The sequence below is a fragment of the Pleurodeles waltl genome, chromosome 2_2 (assembly GCF_031143425.1).
Source record: "Pleurodeles waltl isolate 20211129_DDA chromosome 2_2, aPleWal1.hap1.20221129, whole genome shotgun sequence".
NCBI lineage: Eukaryota > Metazoa > Chordata > Amphibia > Caudata > Salamandridae > Pleurodeles > Pleurodeles waltl.
In genome coordinates this window covers 2,440,279-2,460,912 of record NC_090439.1, presented here as the reverse complement: position 1 = coordinate 2,460,912, position 20,634 = coordinate 2,440,279, and the positions used below count along the sequence as shown (strand labels likewise).

Here is a 20,634-nt window from a genome sequence, read left to right as displayed (position 1 = left end):
CATTTTAGTGAAATTCAAAATTGGACAGCACCGGCCTGACAGTCAAACTGATTACTATTCAATTCTGGAGAAACATTTGTTAAAGAAAATCTGGCCGCACGCCAATTCGAAGTCTGCTAAGTTACTAACGAACGAAAAACATATCAGTAAATCACATTCGTGTGTCACAAGGGGATCCATCAGCTCCCCAAATTATCTAAATTTGCAGAGGCAGAGAAAAAGTAAAAATGTATACGTTTTTGTTTCCAGGGCACCCACCAATGGCGGGCGTGCTGGCACTGAAACAAAGGAGTTACATAGGTGTAAGGTTTTGAAGACATGAGAAAGAATGAGAGCAGCCTTCAGACAGGTTCAGAAATGTAAATTGTCCCTGCTGAGCAAACTTCTAAAAAATGCTCGCCTCTTATGCCAGTCATGGCAACAAGGCTTTACACATCATACACGGACACAACGTGAACGCGTGGTTAGCATGGACAAAAAATAGCTACAGCAATTACACTAACGCAATTAAGAAAAACATTCACATGCCTAATTGCTGAAATACTAATTCCACAAAAATCAAATGATTTCTGTGGGAAAATAAGCATTTCCATGACATAGGGATAGAATGTCTTATTTTCTTATAAATAATATTAGTATATGAATAGACAGAACTAATAATCTGTATCCCAATAACTCTAAATTAGCTCGAAAATAAAAAGAATCACACATTTTGGTGGTCTGTTTTCTATCCTTACAGCAATCTGGATCAGAAGGTACAGGTACCGTAGTTGTGCCAAAAATTAATAATAAGGTAAGCAACAAATCAAAATATTGAGGAAAAATTATCTGAGCAGAAGGGGAGAATGTCGGGCAAGGGGACAAAATGGAAAAAAGGGAGGAAATCAGGGACTTTAGAAAAATATAAGTTGAGGGTGCAGTCAGGAACAGAGAGGACAAAGACAGAGGTAAAGCTAATAAAGGCAGATGGCTCCAGGGACAGAAGCACTGAGGCAGGGGTTAAAGGACAGTAGAAGGTTTCGAAGTGGATACCCCTCCAAAGACAAAAGAGGCGAAACAAAACTGTAATTCGAGGCCATCAGTATACATACATAGCGTTATTCTAAAAATATGAAAAAGGAAAATAGGAACTATGTCAGCTATTGAAACAGACATCAGTCCCAAAACCCAATTTTAATACTTTTTACATGAAGTATTGCTGTATTTAGTTACTACAACCTGCCCTATGTTTGTCACATGGCTGCATGGACATTACCTGCAAAACTTAATAAAAAGGGATCATGAGGGAACATCTAACACATGACTGTTGTTGAATTGGAAGCTAATGTCCAGCAGATAATTTTTACAGGTTACGGTGTCACAAATGAAGGGAAGAGGAGAATTTATGTGATTTTTTACGGTTTTCTTTCAGTAGTCAAGTGGGTAACAGACCTCTAATAGTGAAAAAAACAACATTCCAAAATAAGATTTAGGAACACAGAGCTGGGAAGCAAAACAAAATATACCAAGCTCCTACATGTAGACCTATCATTGTTAGAAAATTGCTGCCTAGCTGAAGTTGTCAAGATAGTAATAAAAGTCCTTAGCCCAGCTGCATGCCAACTTTCTGCGAATTAAATCTGATTTTGTGAACTGATCTATGTACTATTAAGTCATTTTCCCAAAATCACCATTCACATAAAATCAGAAAGTGATCCACATAATGAATAATAAAAAGGCAGGTCCAAATTTGTCAACCTCTGTAACAGGCTGCAAAAACACAGGGATGGTTGTCTGCAACAAACAGCAGACGAAAATCACTGTGCTTGCGCTCCTAAAATAGATTTGATTTTAAAGCAGCCGAGGTCTGCAAAGGAACTATTACTGTTTAGGAAAATAGAATTCCCTTTCTGGGAAAATGACAGAAGAAGCAGATAGTGGTCCCAGTGACCACTGCCTACTCCCTTGAGGTGACCATCCCAATTTCCAATAGGCAAGGGGATCCCATATGGGACCCCCTTTGCAAATCAGTTACCACCTCTTTTGAAGAGATGGAAACCGGTCAGTGATTTGCAATGGGAATTGCGTTTGCAAACGATTGCCACACACTATACTGAATTGTAATTTAGAAGGAACATTCCTTCCAAATTAGTATGGGTTGCAAAACAATTTCATTAATCAGAAAAAGTTTTCCAGCTTATAAAATGTTTTTGTACCTAACAACTAGGGATTTTTGATATTACATAATTTGCAGTCACAATCTCTTTTAGGTACTTCTGGCCCCAATTTTACTGTAGTGGATGGGATGTTGTGATATCTCAGCAAATCTGATCTGGTGTAGCCCAGGGAACCTTAGTGAGGACCTACTGCAGCCTTTGTCAGTTGAATGAAGACACAGCTGCAATGGTTAAAAGTGGTCTGGCAAAAAAACAGGTTGTGGGAGAGCTGGTTGTAGGTCACTTTTCTGATTATTTGTAGGACTGCTAAAAGAGACAAAGTAAACTCGAGAAAGACACAGCTGGTCCCAGGGGAGATGTTAAGCAATGAAACCACATTTTAGAACCTTGTGTAGTTCATTGTGGTGCTGAGTCAATGGATGCCAGTGATGAACATCATACAGGACTCCTGGTTAGACTACTGGCTGTATAGTTTACATGAGGTACAAGAGCCAACTGAGAACTAAGGACCAGTTGGCAGAGAAATCAGATCACTGAAGAACAATATAAAATGAATTATGTCTTCAGTTTAAAAGTAGCAAGTGCAGGGTTATATGCAGCACATATGTGGAATTCTGCACCATGCAAATGAATATGAACACATTATGGATTCACAGCTATAGTCCTATTGACCTCTGTGGAGCACAAACATCCTCTTCATGATTTATTGGAACAGCTCTCAGAAGAATAGAAAACATAAGTGATGCTGAAGTAATAGGGAAGAGACTAAGTAGGGGTTGCACTTTGTACAATTTATTGTGCAACATAAGTGATTACAAAGTGGTTCTTCCATGACACCACTGTACTTATTGAAGTATGCATCCCTAGCATGCTGGTATGCCAATTTATGTTGCCTAATTTTATAGGATGATAGTCACGTCCAGCTTCTTGGCTTTCACAGAAATACATTCATATTTAGCGTAATTGGTGACCAGGGGCAAGGCAGAGGTGGCAAATAATAATGTCTTAACTGTATTTTTGCTGAAAGACAAGTGCCTTCCTATCATTTGCCAAGTTTTGAGTAGAGAGTTCCAGATTTTTTTGCAGCTTTGACGGGAAAAAACCCTTCTTTTATCTTTACCTTCCCACACTTTGGAATGCTGAGCAGAAGATCCACAGAGCAGCAAAGCATGAGGCCAGGAAAGTATTAATAAAACTCTTCAGCGAGAAAGGGTCTACATAAGCCATACAATGATTTATACCCAATCCATACAGATTGAGATGAGATTTTGCCTCTCTGATTGGCTTCTCAGAGCAGCAAAGTATCCCTAATCTGAATATGCAGCAAATGTGTCAGGTAATTTTAAGGTACAAGGATACAGTGGCCAACCCTGAAAGATTTCCTAGGCAAACTTACCACGCTTCTACAAGATCCCATAACAGGAGATTAACTCTCCACAAAATGTTTCAAAATGTTTCAAATCAAAAAGTGATATACTACTCAATGTGATAATGCAAAGAAAGCTAGCTAATTTGTAAATTGGGCAGCTATCCTTTATCTATGTGGGTAATTTTGGCCTATATGTCAGCTTAAAATTGTGTAAGAACACCCGCGTGTAACATTTCTAATCCTTAATTTTTTATCATTTTTCCGCCTGGTTCTCAACAAAGATTGCCACAGGTACACAGATTTTGTTTTCATATCTAATGAATAACTGTGAATAGATTGTTAAGTATTTCTCACTGTCAATTCTTCTTTTCTGATGGCTACTTTATCAGTCCCAAACAAAACACATCAAATCGCTGTGTAGAGGCAAAGTATTAAAGACACCAACATCAGTTGTATGATTTAAGGTTGATATTCTGTTAGCCACATTGGTGGGAATGAAAGGTTCCATATCGTGACATTTAGGATTCAGGACGGGTTCCACAATTTGCAATGCCGAAATGCAAGTCATCCTAAGCTGAATTGCTTGATTTACACTAACAGCCAATACTATGCAGGTCAAAGAGGACATACAAACCCATTTGAATACATCACATTTGCAAATTCAGAAGAACATGTTTTCTCTTTAAACTGTGATAGACACAACGCAGAACAGGAGGGGATAGTTAAACAACACATATTCATTTGCTTCTTATTTTTTAATTTGCATTACATAATACACCTTTTGGAAGCTATCTATGGAAATATGTTAATAATACAGGTGGCTATATACCAAAATAGGATTACGCTGAAGCAGATGTGAGAGGTATGCATATTAAAAATATGGTTTACATAGAGGCAGTAAAAGACCAAGGCTTGCAGAAATATTACTTCTTTCTGAGAACATAGTACGTACACTGGAACTGACTTAGAGTAGACCCTTAAAAAGGAGTAGTAGTGTAATTCCCTCTGTAAGTAAAATGCTCACTAAAAGGCTACTTAGTGGCAATGATAAGTCACGTAGTGGTGAACCGTAGTTGGAAATCACAGCTGCCATGGTGTGGGCCAGTGGAAGATACCCAGGTCTCATTTCTCAGGAAAGACACAGTACGTCACCAGGCACACTCCACTACCCTGGTTAAAAGACCATCCATGACATAAGGGTCCCCACCAGCCCCAGTTAAGCTATTGTACTCCAGGTGAATCAGAATCCTTGTACTATTAGATCATGAAAGAGCCATTCTTTTCAGTCTAGGCTTGAAAGTGTTCTGCTAAGCTATTGTAAAAGTCTAAACACAAAGGAATATCTCTCCTGTGGTTCAAAATGCTTTGGTGATGTTGGTATGTATGCTCAACGTAAAGTGAGAAAAGAGTATATCTAATCATAACTGAGCTCCAGTGTGGATAGGGCAAATGGTTTGAGTATATGGGAAGTTCATTTCACTTACCAGTTGTGCTCATAATGTTTGTGCCGTAGAAAAGTACTGGTGATGCCTATTAATAAAACAGATGATACAGAGAGGTGCACGCAGGTCAGGAACAAGATCATTGCTCTTGAGTTTGAAGAAACAAGATATTGTTTTACAAAATGTATATTTTGGCAATACAAATGATTTCTGGGCCTTATATTGATTCAACCTTTCAAAAATATTTGCAGATATTGTAATTGCTTGCTGCAACAGTAATGATTTAGGCCCTCATTATGACTGCAGCAGTCTTTTCCCAAGACCACCGCCGACGCCAGTTGCCGGAAGACCGCTAGTGCTGGCGGTCTTCCGACCACCATATTATGACTGCTACTGGATATCCGCACCGCAGGCTGTCGGATATCCGACGGCATTCACTATAGCAGTTGGCGGCACTTAGGCAGTTCCACTGCCCACACCGCTACCCCAGAAAAAGTCCACCCACAGAATTATGACCAGTAATTCTGTGTGGCGGTCTTTTTCTGGCATGGAGGTGCCGGCAGTGGGAGCGCCAGGTCCCATCCCCTCAAGGAAGAGCACCTCGTCGGACGAGGTAAGTGTCATCTGCAAAGGGGGGGGTGAGGGAGTATGAATGTGTGTGTGAGTGTGTGTATGCGTGTCATGAATGTGGGGGGAAGGGAGGGTGAGTGATTGTGTGTGCGTGCAGGTGCGTGCATGATTCTGTATATGGTGTGTGTGTGTGTGTGTGCGCACTGAGGTACAGTTGGGGTTGTGGTTGTGTGAAGATGAGTGGGGGTTGTGTATGTATGTAGTTAAAGGCAGGGGGTGGTGGGATGAGAGCGTATGCGCGCATATGTGATGTGTATGTATGCGTGTGTATGGGGTGAATGTGGTGAGTGCGTATGTCAGTGGGGGGTGTCTGTGTGTGATTGTGTGTGTGTCGGTGCCTGTGTGTGTGTGCGGAGGTGTTTGGGGCCTGTCCTGGCGACAGGAATGCAAGTTCCTGTCGTTGGGATACCTTTCCGCCAGCATTTTCATGGCGGTGAGACCGCCAGGAAAATGCTGGCGGTGTCCCTGGTTGGAATCACCTCAGCGGTTATCCAGCTCCCGCCAGGATGCAGGTGGAAACCTCCAGCCTGGTGGGCTGCGGTAAAGCGGCAGGACGGGCGGGACGCGGAGGTTTGGTAGTGGCCAAACTGCAGCGGTCGTAATATGGCAGTCTGCACCTCCGGTCCCGCAACGGTGAAACCTCCACAAGGGCCCTGGCAGTCCATGGAGAGCCTGGTTCATAATCAGGGCCTTAACGTAGTTTTGTATTGACTTGCAAATACAATTCTACATTTTTAAATCGGACTATTTTTAACAATCAGTAGAGAGCTCTAGATTCTGCTCATTATATAAAAACGGTATTAAAACATGAAAGAATCAAGAAGTCCAATGTTTGAAAACGATTATAGGTGGTAGGTTTGTTATGAAACTCAGATTGTTACTTGTCTGTAACAAAAAATTATTTGAATGTTATCACGTTATCATTATTAGACAAAGACTCATTGGGAAGGATTGGCAACATCAACCAATTATATAGGATAATATCTACGGTAGAACTGAATTCCTCCATACATAGGAGAATATTCTGATGATGGTCTGTTACTATTCAACTCCAAGCCAGACCCTCACGTTTGTATATAGCTTTATGTGACAGAAACTCGTTTGTTATGAACTTCAGAGCGCATTATACAGAGAAACAATTTGCGGAATATTTTCATACAGGAAGAGAAAGTTTGCCCATATGGACTGCCAATTTATACAGCATCACTGACATGTATTTTAACATTTTACAGTTTAAGCATAAAGAGTTTGCAATTCATGTACAGCTATTGTTGAGGAAAGTAGAAAATATCTTGACATCACCCGTCATCCCTTTTTTTCGAAGAAATATATCCAGATGCATCTACTAGGGCCGAGGCGATTTCAATAGAGCATTAGCAGGAGAACAGATGTGTATGTTTGCCAAGAGTACAAATCCAAGTTCATGCGAAATAACTCATTCTAGCAATCAATAGATTAGTATATGCTTTTGAAAACAGCAGCTCCAAAACAGTTTAATTCACACAACTGATCACACCACTCTTATAAGTGAAGCATAGACAACAATGTGGCATTTAATGGAATTCAATTAGTTACACCCAAAAGGTGCTGGAAGAAACATTTGCAAATAGTCTGAACCACAAGCAATCACTCGGATTCGCGTCCTAACCATGGATGCCATTTAGGGATCGCCCTTTCTATCCATAGCACTGCCTTTGCGATTCCTGGTCTCAGAAGCAGCTCGTCCTTATGGACGTCAGTTGGGGCTCAACCCTCCTTGTTTTCAGTCAACTTTTTATTACACTAGTAGTGAATAATAATATATTATTCACAATTACTGCAATAAAAATGGAGTACAATTAGCTGGAATATGGCATAGCAGTTGAGGTAAGTAAAAAATTATTTTAAATGTATGTTATGTGCGTGCTTGTGAGCCAGTGTGTTCATGTGAGCCAGACTATTTGCAAGTGTGAATTTGTATGTATGTGTAAGTATGTGTGCGTGAGCGAAATTGGAGGTCGGAGGGCCTGTGATGTCACCTGCTACCCCTAGAATTTCAGTGAATAGACGTCCATGATCCTAACCCTTTGTTTTTCACCCATTCTGCCAATCTAGACCTAGGCCCGCTTTAGGCAAATAATTACTGCCCCTACTCCTCATGGTAACAATCCACCCCACATTACCAGATGAGGACCTCCACAGTAGAGTTCACGAGCAACCTCAGTCTAATTTTGGCCTTGTCAGGGAGATAGCCTTTACCCCTGTGAGCAAGGGATTCACGTCTAGGTATATTCTTGGCCACTTAGGGTTATACATCAAATACATTATCACACAAGCCAAGCTACACAACACTGACAAGGCCTAACAAGGCCTACACCACAATGGGGTGCTTGTGGTCCCTTCTGGAAGACATCAAAGTTCAGGAGCCCATAACTTGCATTTGTCTGAAACCAAAATCTTACAGATAATGGGTCTTGGAGTGTAACTTATCCATTCCCTAAAATGCTGTCATGGGTGCCTGTAGTCTGGACTAGAGGATTTCCAACAGTGGGAAGACAAAGACCCTTACCCATAAAACCAACCTAGGTCCTTATTAGTACAACATGACCTCAACAAAAATCTTTGAAAGGTAGGAAGGAGGAGGGCTGTCAGCTATGATTCAGAATCATTCCATCAAACCCTTTGTCTCCAGACCAGTTTTTCTATCAAGACAGTCAGAATGAGGAGGGGCACACAAGAGGGGAATTCTGATTAAAGGATATAAGATTAGCAACGCTCCTTAAACGAGCCATACAAGGGGGCTTAGATTTACCACATACCTCATTTGCCAAAAGTAAACACTTTATTGATAAAGTTTCAGCAGCTTCCGTTCCATGCTGCACCAGAGCACACACAAACCATATTCAATTACGTCATTCCAGAAAATAGGCATTATTAAAGCTTTCCTTACTGCCCCCGAATGGGTAATCCTGCTTTCTCTGGCTCTGGCTGGGTAGTTAATATTACCTCTTGCTGAGCTGATCCAGATACTTTTTATGGGCAGGTGGAGAAGCATAATGTGGTCACTCAGAACTCCTCCCTCCCTCCACTGTTATTTTTTAATTATATGCACAAGGACATTAAAATTCAGGATCCTAGGTTTCAGCAAAATGAAGACATGGATGTGTGGTTTTGTTGAGGTGTATTTGGTCATGATATTTAAAGGGGAGCTCTTCGTGGCATTTATGTCAAAACAAAGAAATGGCTGATGGGCTCAGAAAATGAAGACAAAAGATAGAGACAACCCATACTTTGAATAAGGCTTTTAGTCATAATTTAAATCCCTGAAATTGAATGATGCCCAATAATTATGACTTTTATTGCTATGTTTGCAATGTTGCATATGTGTAAAGTCCAAAAGCTGTGTCTTTGAACCCAGCAGCATGAATCCTGTCAGCAGCCTAACATACCTCTGAAACTGCTCGACTTGCTTGGCAGTAGCACGTAGGGAATACAAATGTCAATCCATCAGTAACACAGCTAGTTATAAACCTTTACAAAGTAATGATGAAAAGGTGTAGTATGATGGGCTAATTATCCCTTTTTGACTTTAGGATTCGATCAGATTTGAAACTGCAGGCATGATAAATGTTTTCACCTTGGAATTAGATATTGTCAAGTAATGTGGTCAGGACGCTATTGGCTCATAGCTTGATTGAGAGTTCTGCTTTAACTTCAGTAGGGCTGGTAACATAGATGCCGGATGATAAGACCTACTGAGCACTGCAGATTTGATGTATATTACCCAGAGACTCCACCTTCTATAAACTGGTGCAGTCTTCAGGTTAAATGATCTGTGCAAAATGGGCAACAACCAGGGGAATCAGAAGCAGAATTACATATTTTCCCACTAATTCCTTATTTCTTAAGAGACCTTCAGGATCCAATCGAAAATATCCAGTAACTCTGCCCATCATCAACCCCAATCCTCAGAGTTACCAATGCTCCCGGCATTTGGGGAGCGAAGAGTCACCAGGTACACATTCAGTGTGCTTTGAATGGGTACTTGTAATTAATTTATCAGCATTGAAATGCCCACAACATCAAAACCCATAATATTTGTATCCATTTAAACTTCTGTTACTTGTTTTGAATTTGAACATGTTAAATTTACACGACATCAGACGTTTTTTCTCATCCCTTGCTATTATTTGAAACACTTCAAGTGGAAAATAGGAACAGGGTAGTTTTGTACTTATGTGGAACCTTAATGCCAATGCAACCAAGTGTAGGTAGCAAAGTGCTCATTTTTAGGTGCTAAAACGGCAAAAATAAAATTACTGGCAAAAAATAAGGTGACTGGACGATTCTGGGATTTTGGGCCAGATGTATCCAAAAAACGAATTGCATTTCCTAAATAGCTAATTTTAAGAAATCGCTGTTTAGGAAATGCAAAATGGTATGTATGAATGGTATGTAGCGATTTCTTAAAATTCGCAGATGCTATTACCAAATCGCAAATAGAGAATTCAACCCTATTCGCACCTATGGGCCTGGTTTTGCATTTCCCAAATTGCAAATTCCACTTAGGAATTTGCAAATTAGGAAATGCAAATCCCAGGGTGCTGGGGGCCTAAGGCCCCCTCTGCTGCACCCCAAAACATTTTTTACGGACATGTGAAGCACACACATGCCTTAGGGGCATGTGTGCGCTACATGTAAATTTTAAAAATGCATTTATAATGCATTTTTTAAATTTGCACATGGTTACCATCAAACTTTAATTTGTTGTAATTGTATTTCCTAAATGCCCAATCCGCATTTAGGAAATGCTTGATACATGTACTTTGGAAATAGGAATTCTCTATTTGCGATTTCCAATTTAGAGAATCGCAATTTGCAATTCTTTAAATGGGGTCGGAATTTTAAGCAATCGCTATTTTAGCGATTCCTTAAAATTGCACAGCGAATGCCTTTCATACATTGTGAAAGGTATTTATGCATTCGCAAACAGACGAATTTTGCGATTCGCACCGTTTGCAAATGCAAAAAAGCTTGATACATGTGGCCCTTTGTTTTATAGGCGTTTATCTAATGCTCAAGAACTTGATGATGTAAGTTTCCTTTAAGGAATACATATTTCAAAACAACAATTTATTTTAAAAGAAGTAATTATCTATTACACTTCCAACATGAAATCAACATTTAAGCAACTGATTTGAACAAGGTGACATTGTGCACAATTTAACAATTGATTATGTAAAATCAGAAAGGACAGAAGCATGGAACAGAAGCATCCCAAGAGATAATACCAAGCATTGCGAAAGTCAGTAGCTCTGGCTATCATTCTGTGTTCTGACTAAAATATTAGAAAAGGCAAGCTAAAAAATAAATAATGGAATGTTTGATCATTCAGTACACTTCTGAGATGAAAAGCAGTCTCTTATGTAGCGCAGTGCACAGAGGAGGATTGGCACATCTAACAGCTAATAGTACAAAGTGCTAGAAAATTATTTATCTGTGCAGAGCTAAAATCCACTCTATGTATACTTTAACGACATTGTGTTAATAGGGTAGTCAGAGAGCTGCACTGCTAAGATAAGTATAGAGTCCGAGCACTACAGAGGTAAATTAAGCCTGCATTGTAATGAATGGAAAACAGAGTTCAGGGAAAATAATGGCTACCTATCTACAAATAATAATGAGAATTGTATATTCTACTGATCCTCTACCAATATAATTTCACAATTTTAAATTAGAAATCATTTGACACGATGTCATTGCTAGCATTTCGGTTTGTGCACCCATTCTCAAATCAATAAACACTTGTATTTATATTGTGTACCACATAGAAAGAATTAATCATATGCTAGAAAGAAAGCATACAGTCTGAGTTAGGTGGCATTGGAAACTCCATCTAAAGGAAAAAAGACCAGTTGAATTTCCTCCACTACAAAGATGTATTGGTAGAAACATTTTCACCGAAGGATTCTAGTCAGCAAAAATATTTTCACTACTGCCAAATTGTACGTTACTTTTTTAACTGAATTGTGTTGTTGTTTGTGACAGGCGGTTCATTGGACGTTTTGGATCGAATTTCAGTTCATACCTGTGAAAGGGTATTTTTATTCTTTTGTGAGCAAAATTCCAATAATACACAGGTCATCGTGATGTTAGCACTCGCCATAAAGATTATTTTTCAGATGTTCTTCCACTGGCATAATGATCTTCATTTAAACTGGACCTTGCTTAAGGAATAATCTTCATAATTGTTTCAGGCTGGCTCTTTTATATTTAAGAAATTTCAGTAGATTTTGGCAACAAGTCCTACGTGAATGTGGGACGTGGATGTTCATATGGGTGAATACTGGTAGTAGTAATTTGTTCTTTCAGTTCTCTTAGAATGTATTGTTTATTTATTTAAGATTTAACTAATTCAAGATCATTAAAATAAAACTGAGAGAAGGGGGCTTAACAACTATCACAGGGCGAGACAGGTTTCACTCTCAATTTGCCAGGGGGTAATAATGTTGGGATGAAACATAGATCAGTATCTGTGGATACTGCAGTCTTTTTGGGAGCACCACCATTACGATAAATTCTTCAAGAAGCACGTACACTTTGGTAGCTATTCCTGGTAACTATTCCTTTACTATACTTTGCTGTTAAATTGACAATTTTACAAATGTCACTAATTTTCAATCTGTTTTTCGTTTTTAGATCAAAGGGTCAGAGGATGGCTTATGCTGGACTCCTATCTACCTACATTTTCCCTAACTCTTCTGTATCTGATTTCCATATGGATTGGCACAAAATACATGAAGAACAGACCTCCAATGTCTCTCCGGGGTCACCTCATTGTATATAACCTTGGAGTTACACTGCTTTCCCTTTATATGTTGATAGAGGTACGTGTTTTGCTACATTAAACCTATTTTGCTAACTTTTCATGGATCCCTTGTAAAGAACCATTAATCAATAGTCAAAAATCCTACTGAATACTGTGGTAAACTAAGAGGCAACGGATTATATTGAGGAGACTCTTATTGGTAATGTTCACTTAATCAGAAAACTCTGCATTAATGTGTAAACCAATGAAAATGTAATCATCAAGGTTGCCACTGAAATAAAAGCACGCATGTCTTGGGGTTATTGTATCAATTATAGGTCAACTATGGTGTTAAGGACTGCATGAGAATAGCCAGAATCTAAGTACGCATTTCAGAATGACAAGCTACCTAAAATGAGACATAATTCACAAACGGTTCTGTGAGTCTAAGATCAAGTCTGGTACGCAGAAGTTTCTATTTTGAACACAGAATGCCATCTTAATCCAAAGATTCAAGACTGGTGGGGCTTTATGTTTGCAAATAACATTTACGGACAGGGGAAGTGTGCCACTGTGATGGAATTCCACATTAGTAAATGCAGTAGACGGGGCACGAATTTGGGTATTTCTGGGAGGGGCACCCTGAAGGTATACGTAATAACAACAAACTGGCAGGGGTTTGAGTGTTCACATACCCTTTGTGAGTAGTTTCCCCATTATGGAAATGCACAAAAACAAGCCTCAGTCAATGGCAGATTCAGTTGTGTGTCCAATGTGGAAATGGTGAGACACTACACCTATAGTTAACGCAGGTGTAAGAGGAACAGATCTTATTGTTTCTAATTGTGGAAAAATTTAATGTGTAGTTGGCATACACCTGACGTCTTCTGGAAATATACTCCTATGCGTATGACTGGCATTGGTTTCCAGGATTTCTCCTGGAATTTTTAGTGGATCCCAAGAAAGCCAGGAATTTGGTCTAATTCAAAGAGAGACAGTTTCTGACTTTTACACCTACAGCTCAGTAAATTGGACGCTGCTTATTTTGACCATTATCCTTATTAGAACATTTGAAAGTTGAGAGCTCCATGAAAAACATGGAGTGACTCAGGGCTAATATTGGCCAGTATAAGCCGTCTCCTCCAACATTCCAATGTTTTGTCTTTCGGTTTCTACCATTTTAATTGAGAATATTCTAGCTACAGTGGGGAAATGTTCTTATAACCTTATATCTCTTCTGCCTCAAGCTATATGGGGTTGTTAAAGGCCTTCTCTCTCATTACAGGCTTTTGCCTGCTGCTCGAGCCTTTTACTCAGGTTCAGAGCCATTCACAACCGGTATAGCCCTCGGCAATGGGCTGTAAGGCTATGTAGAACGTTGGAATGTTTAGTGCTCCAGTGGAGTGTCTCAGAGCAAATAATGGCTGGTTGGGCCTTCTGCTCCAACATTCTAATATTTAGTTTGTGTTTCTCCCAATTTAATTTTAAGCATTCTACTATCAGTGGGTGGAATATTTTAATAGGTTTATAACCCTCCGCCTCGGGCTTTACCTGATGTTAAAGGCCCTCTCCCTCATTATAAACCCAATCCGCAGGTTCAGGGCCTTTAAGAATATAGTCCTCTGCAGCAGGCTATAAGGATAAATTGTAATTATGTTTGAACTATACCCTTTGTTTTACATATCGGAATGTTGTACCAGGGTCTTAGGGTGTTATTTAGAGTTTTGTAGAAGCTGGGCATTGGCAAAAAAATGGTGGACATCCCATCCATCCTACCTAGGGTGTATAGGTTGGTATACACTTTAAATCGGGTGGGACATCCACCTATGTTTGGCAGAGGTACCAAATCCACCAAAGCTTAATAACCTCTGAAGACTCCTTAATCAACAGATACTGGAAAGGAACTGAAATGATGGTAATATGCACTATAAAAGTGATGATTTTTATTATTGATTAAGTGACTTGAGGCCATATGTACGAACACATTTTCCCATACACACAAAATGGGTAAAACCCTTTCCTACATCTGGCCCTTGATCACTATCTTTTGGTATTCTTTTCAATAACTTTAGTGTCAGGTCATTTCCAAAAGCAGTATTGGTGTAGAATAAATTTACCACCAAGGAAAAGAAAACTAAAACTTAATTTTGCTGCTGCAAGTAAATGTAACTAAAATTACATTTTATCAAAAAACTGTTGTAGCACAACATAAGCCATTTTGGCACTGTCACAGTCCTAAAATACAAAATGTCACTGTCAATGATTGCATGTGATTGGTAAGATTGTTGAGGCACAAAGGCATCCACGTATGGCTCCAGTAGTTGGCATAATTTTGAATCTTTTCATCATTATGTGAAAGTGGCCCTTGTGATAAGGCCACCAAGATGGCTCAGTCAGCGAGCTAATTTCTCACTGCTGGTATCTTCTGCAACCTACAGGTTCTGAATTTCAATCCTAGAAAAGCCATCTATGTCTTCCATCCATCCGTGGTCAGTGAGCAAAGTACATCTAAACTAGGGAGCTGTGACTGGAAGTAGATACCTATCTGTGGACGTGTCAGTCAAAATCTGAGGAGCATTAATAATCATTAGTCAGTTTTGTGTGCAAAGTATGCACATGGGACCTTTCCTCCGAAGAAGCAGGGGACCTGGAAGGCGCAACAAAGGCTAAATAAAACCCTACATGGGTAGGTGTTACTCGGGTTTTTACTAACATTTACTCCATAGTAAAAGTCTTGGGCCCCTATGCTCTGATTCCAGTTGTGTCACAGATGACATGCACGTTCTGTCTTTTGCTGGACTGGCAAGTCTTGTAAACTTTGTAAGCTCTAGAAATAGGTTGCCACCTAAAGCAGTCACTAACAGCCAACTTGAGGAAATTCGTTCAGGAAACATGTTGAAATGCAACAAAACGAATATTAGAACCTTTCCATACACACATACAGAACAGACTGGTCTAGTGCGTCTTTCACAGAACTTCAGATGATTATGGTTGTAGTATTGATTTGCTAGAATTCTCCGAGTTTCTTTCTCTTACACTTTGGTTCTTTTCTGATTTCAGTTGAGAAAGTGCTATGATTAACCTCCAACCCTCTTCGTTTTTTAGAAGCCATTGTTTTCTTGGCAGGCCTGTGTTTTTTTTGTAAAGCACCCTTGCACCTCTCGGTTCATGTTTTTTTGACTGAGCGGTCCTCTTGCTCTATGTGTAGGTTGTATTTAATTTTACTTGCATTCACTTACTTGTTGAATGTGTGGCAGCGACGAGCTTGTTCTTCAGTTGAGAGGGTTGACAGCATAGCACCTGGCTTCCTTAATGTGATTATTAATATTATGCAAAAAGCGCAAATCTCATTTTGACTTTGTTGCATGCAAATTACATTCTCTGGTTGGATTGGATTCTCATTGGGTCCGCCGTGTGTTAGATACTGTTTTTCCTTTTCTGTAATTCTCTGATTGTTAAACAGGAACTACAGTTGTACACAGGTTGTGCTTCGTACTGCATTTCTGCAGTTTTATATTTATATATCATTGTATTCCAACAGTATACATTAGAGTAGACACAAGCCCTTGCACTATTATGTGCAAAGCACATCTTCAGCCATATACAGGGAGTGCAGAATTATTAGGCAAGTTGTATTTTTGAGGATTAATTTTATTATTGAACAACAACCATGTTCTCAATGAACCCCAAAAACTCATTAATATCAAAGCTGAATATTTTTGGAAGTAGTTTTTAGTTTGTTTTTAGTTTTAGCCATGTTAGGGGGATATCTGTGTGTGCAGGTGACTATTACTGTGCATAATTATTAGGCAACTTAAAAAAAAAAAAATATATACCCATTTCAATTATTTATTATTACCAGTGAAACCAATATAACATCTCAACATTCACAAATATACATTTCTGACATTCAAAAACAAAACAAAAACAAATCAGTGACCAAGATAGCCACCTTTCTTTGCAAGGACACTCAAAAGCCTGCCATCCATGGATGCTGTCAGTGTTTTGATCTGTTCACCATCAACATTGCGTGCAGCAGCAACCACAGCCTCCAAGACACTGTTCAGAGAGGTGTACTGTTTTCCCTCCTTGTAAATCTCACATTTGATGATGGACCACAGGTTCTCAATGGGGTTCAGATCAGGTGAACAAGGAGGCCATGTCATTAGATTTCCTTCTTTTATACCCTTTCTTGCCAGCCACGCTGTGGAGTACTTGGACGCGTGTGATGGAGCATTGTCCTGCATGAAAATCATGTTTTTCTTGAAGGATGCAGACTTCTTCCTGTACCACTGCTTGAAGAAGGTGTCTTCCAGGAACTGGCAGTAGGACTGGGAGTTGAGCTTGACTCCATCCTCAACCCGAAAAGGCCCCACAAGCTCATCTTTGATGATACCAGCCCAAACCAGTACTCCACCTCCACCTTGCTGGCGTCTGAGTCGGACTGGAGCTCTCTGCCCTTTACCAATCCAGCCACGGGCCCATCCATCTGGCCCATCAAGAGTCACTCTCATTTCATCAGTCCATAAAACCTTAGAAAAATCAGTCTTGAGATATTTCTTGGCCCAGTCTTGACGTTTCAGCTTGTGTGTCTTGTTCAGTGGTGGTCGTCTTTCAGCCTTTCTTACCTTGGCCATGTCTCTGAGTATTGCACACCTTGTGCTTTTGGGCACTCCAGTGATGTTGCAGCTCTGAAATATGGCCAAACTGGTGGCAAGTGGCATTGTGGCAGCTGCACGCTTGACTTTTCTCAGTTCATGGGCAGTTATTTTGCGCCTTGGTTTTTCCACACGTTTCTTGCGACCCTGTTGACTATTTTGAATGAAACGCTTGATTGTTCGATGATCACGCTTCAGAAGCTTTGCAATTTTAAGAGTGCTGCATCCCTCTGCAAGATATCTCACTATTTTTGACTTTTCTGAGCCTGTCAAGTCCTTCTTTTGACCCATTTTGCCAAAGGAAAGGAAGTTGCCTAATAATTATGCACACCTGATATAGGGTGTTGATGTCATTAGGCCACACCCCTTCTCATTACAGAGATGCACATCACCTAATATGCTTAATTGTTAGTAGGCTTTCGAGCCTATACAGCTTGGAGTAAGACAACATGCATAAAGAGGATGATGTGGTCAAAATACTCATTTGCCTAATAATTCTGCACTCCCTGTAGATGCAATGCATCACCCTCTCACAGCACATCCATATATAAAGGAAATGTGAAAGGCTCTCTGTTTTCCACTGGTCAGCTTTAGTCCACAGAACACAGATGCATTTTCTCCAGCTTGAATATACATTTGATGTGTAGATTTAAATGCCTACAAATGACACACAGATGCATTTTGTCAAGGTACATGGAAATTGAGTTTAGGATGCTTGCCTATGTGTACCCGCCTTCACAATATTGTGAAACGTGTGTATAAAGATGTATATTTCAGCGATTCTCTTAACAGCATATTATTTTCTTCTGCTTTTTCTTTATTCTTTCTCATACTTGAATGACATACCCTTGCAGCCATCAATTTGTTTATGAATAGTCAATTTGAGACTATTAATTCAGTGAGAATATCATGGAGGCTTTAGCTAGCAGATAGGTGTAATGGGTCATCTGGCAAGAAATCGCCCGATCTCAATGAACACAACTTTGCAGAAGCACAAGTACCGCTCAGGAGAAACTTGAGTAAAAACGTCATTCCTTCTGAGAGTGGATCTGATCATGATCCAACTAGAACCTCCACACTCACCATGGAGCTAGATTGACGCTTTCTGGAACTACCTTCATTATGTGGGAGTTTGTCCTTGCACAGCCTGAAGATGTAAGCATTGATAATGATGAAGGACCTTATTGGCTTTGCCCTCCGGGAGGCACCCTGCATCTGGTATTTTGCCATGTACATGGCAGATTAGCCTAACATATATTATTTGACAGAGTGGCAAGTGGTTCTTTAGCCGCACAGCTACTGAGGAAGCTGCTTCAGAGGTACACCCATACCTTCTGGTGGCAGCCATTATTCAAACAACTACCGACATCTTGGTGTATTTGACACTGACATATAATAGAAGTATGGTTATTGAACAGGGGTCTGGTGCAGCTGACTGCGAGTGTCTAAAAGGTGATGGGGCGGCAGATGGGATGAAATGTAGCCTTAATCTACATGAGTTCTAAATAGACTGTATCGCAAGGGAAAAAAACTTCTTTGAATGGGAAACAATGAAACAAGGAGAAATACATTTTACATGTTTTTGGTCTCTTGATGGCTGCAGCTGTTTGTTTTTGTGGAGAAGGGTGTGAGTCTCCTACACACAGTCCATTCAGATACCAAAGAGATTTACTTTCTATATAGGATTACAGCACTATGATGGTCATTATGACATCGGCGGTAAAAAATGCCTACCGCCGCGGTGAGGGCCGCCAAAATATTGCCACCGCAGCTACCATCCATCCGCCATATTGTGAGCACTGCCAGATTTCTGCCACAAGAAGGGTGGAAAACTGGCAGTGTTCATGGTGGTGGATGGTGGAAAGGTGGTGCTGCTACCAAAAGCACCGCCAGACCAGTTGAACGCCGCCAGCCATATTATGACAATTCATACGGTCTGGCGGTGTTCTGCTGGTGGGGCAATGCTGGCAGTAGCAGCGCCCCTTCCCGTTCCTTGCCAGAAGACCTCCTCACTCAAGGTAAGTCAGGCTTCCGACAAGGGAGGGGGGTGGGAGGATGGGGGTTGTTGTATGCATGTGAGTGAATGCGTGTAAGAATGGTGAAGTGAGTGCGTGTCTGCATGTCAGTGTGATCATTGTAAGAATGTGTGTGAGCATGTCTGGATGTATGTGTGTATGAATGCGTGTATGCCAGTGTGTGTATGAATGCGTGTATGCCAGTGTGAGTGAATGGGTGTATGCGTAGTGCGTGTATGGGGGGTGGGGGGAGTGTCTGAGAATCAGAGGGGGTGTGTGTGTGTGAGGACTGGAGGGGGTGGGGGAGAGTCTGAGAATCAGAGAGGGTGGGGGGGGGTGAGGTCAGGTGAGTGTTGGGGGGGGGTTGGGGAGCCACCTACCGGGCCTACTGCCATGGTTTTGAAAACTATGGTGGTAGGCAGGCTTATAATGCCACCAGCAGTATTATGCCATGGCGGTATGAGTGGAAAAGTGGCGGGTTGGCAGCCAACCCGCCAATCTCATAATGTGGCTGTATGTACTGTCAGCCTGTTGGCGGTCATACCGCCACATTAACACTCACCGCCAGGGTCATAATTACCCTCTATATGTCTTGGAACACTGCTGTATGAATGCCGGTCAACAGTAGTTAATGAAAACAGCCCCCCCTCTCCACCACCCACAGCTAAGGTGACCAACCCACCCTCTCCCAAATATAAACAAAAAAAAGGGAGAGAGGGAAGAAGGATAATTTTCCAAAGCATACTGTAAATTATAATGTGAGCGTTTCGGTGAAGAATGTGAAATCCAATTTGGTGGTGTTAATGGAGGAAAAGTCCCAAACAGTAGGTCTGTAGACCACCGAATTCATGCAAAAGAATGGACAACAGCAACTAACATAGATGTTAAAGTGCCTGTAACCTAGGTGGTATGCAATAGTTGAGTTCTAGTCTGGAGAAATAATCTACCAGTGGCTTTTATTTGCCCTGAAATCTCTTTCTTAAAGTTTATGATACCAGAGGGAGATGAATAATTTTTTCCCAATATAAAGCACTTCGGGCTACATGTACAAGGCATTTTTCTAGTCGCAAACCGGTCGATTTGCAGAATAGGCCCGTTTGCGACTAGAAAAATGCTTTTTGGGATGTGCAAAGCCCAAACTGCGATTCAGTAACTTGTTACAGGATTGCAATTTGGGTTTTGCGATTAGGTATTAGGAAGGGGCGTGTTCAGGGTGTCCCTTCCTAATACCGAATTTAAATGGTATGTATGATTGTTTTGTCACCGTGAATGTGGTCACAAAACAATCGCAGTTAGCACCAATTTCAGATTGGTGCTAACCCAGTCAAAAAGGGGAAGGGATGCCACGGACCACTGCTTACTCTTCAAAAATGAAACTGAAACGTTTCATTTGTTTTCTTTTTAAACACAGCCTGTTTTCCTTTAAGGGAAATGGGCTGCGTTTAAAAAAAAGATTGCTGTATTGAAAAGCAATCACAGACATAATGGGCTGCTGACACCAGCAGGCCACCATCCCTGTGATTTCTGCGATTCCCAGTGAGTCTCAAATTGCGACCTACCTCGTTAATATTAATGAG

The 20,634-nt window shown here is 40.6% G+C and overlaps 1 protein-coding gene across 2 annotated transcripts in view; it reads left to right on the top strand.

The window, feature by feature from the left end:
* Positions 1–20,634, top strand: part of ELOVL2 (ELOVL fatty acid elongase 2) — a 384,348-nt gene that overhangs the window by 179,952 nt on the left and 183,762 nt on the right. For both annotated transcript variants that reach the window (XR_011200871.1, XM_069219411.1), the window contains exon 3: positions 12,276–12,463. Coding sequence is in view for 1 of the 2 variants with exons in the window: in XM_069219411.1 (XP_069075512.1) it covers positions 12,276–12,463 (188 nt within the window). In the remaining variant the exon portion in view is untranslated. The remainder of the gene's footprint in view (positions 1–12,275; positions 12,464–20,634) is intronic.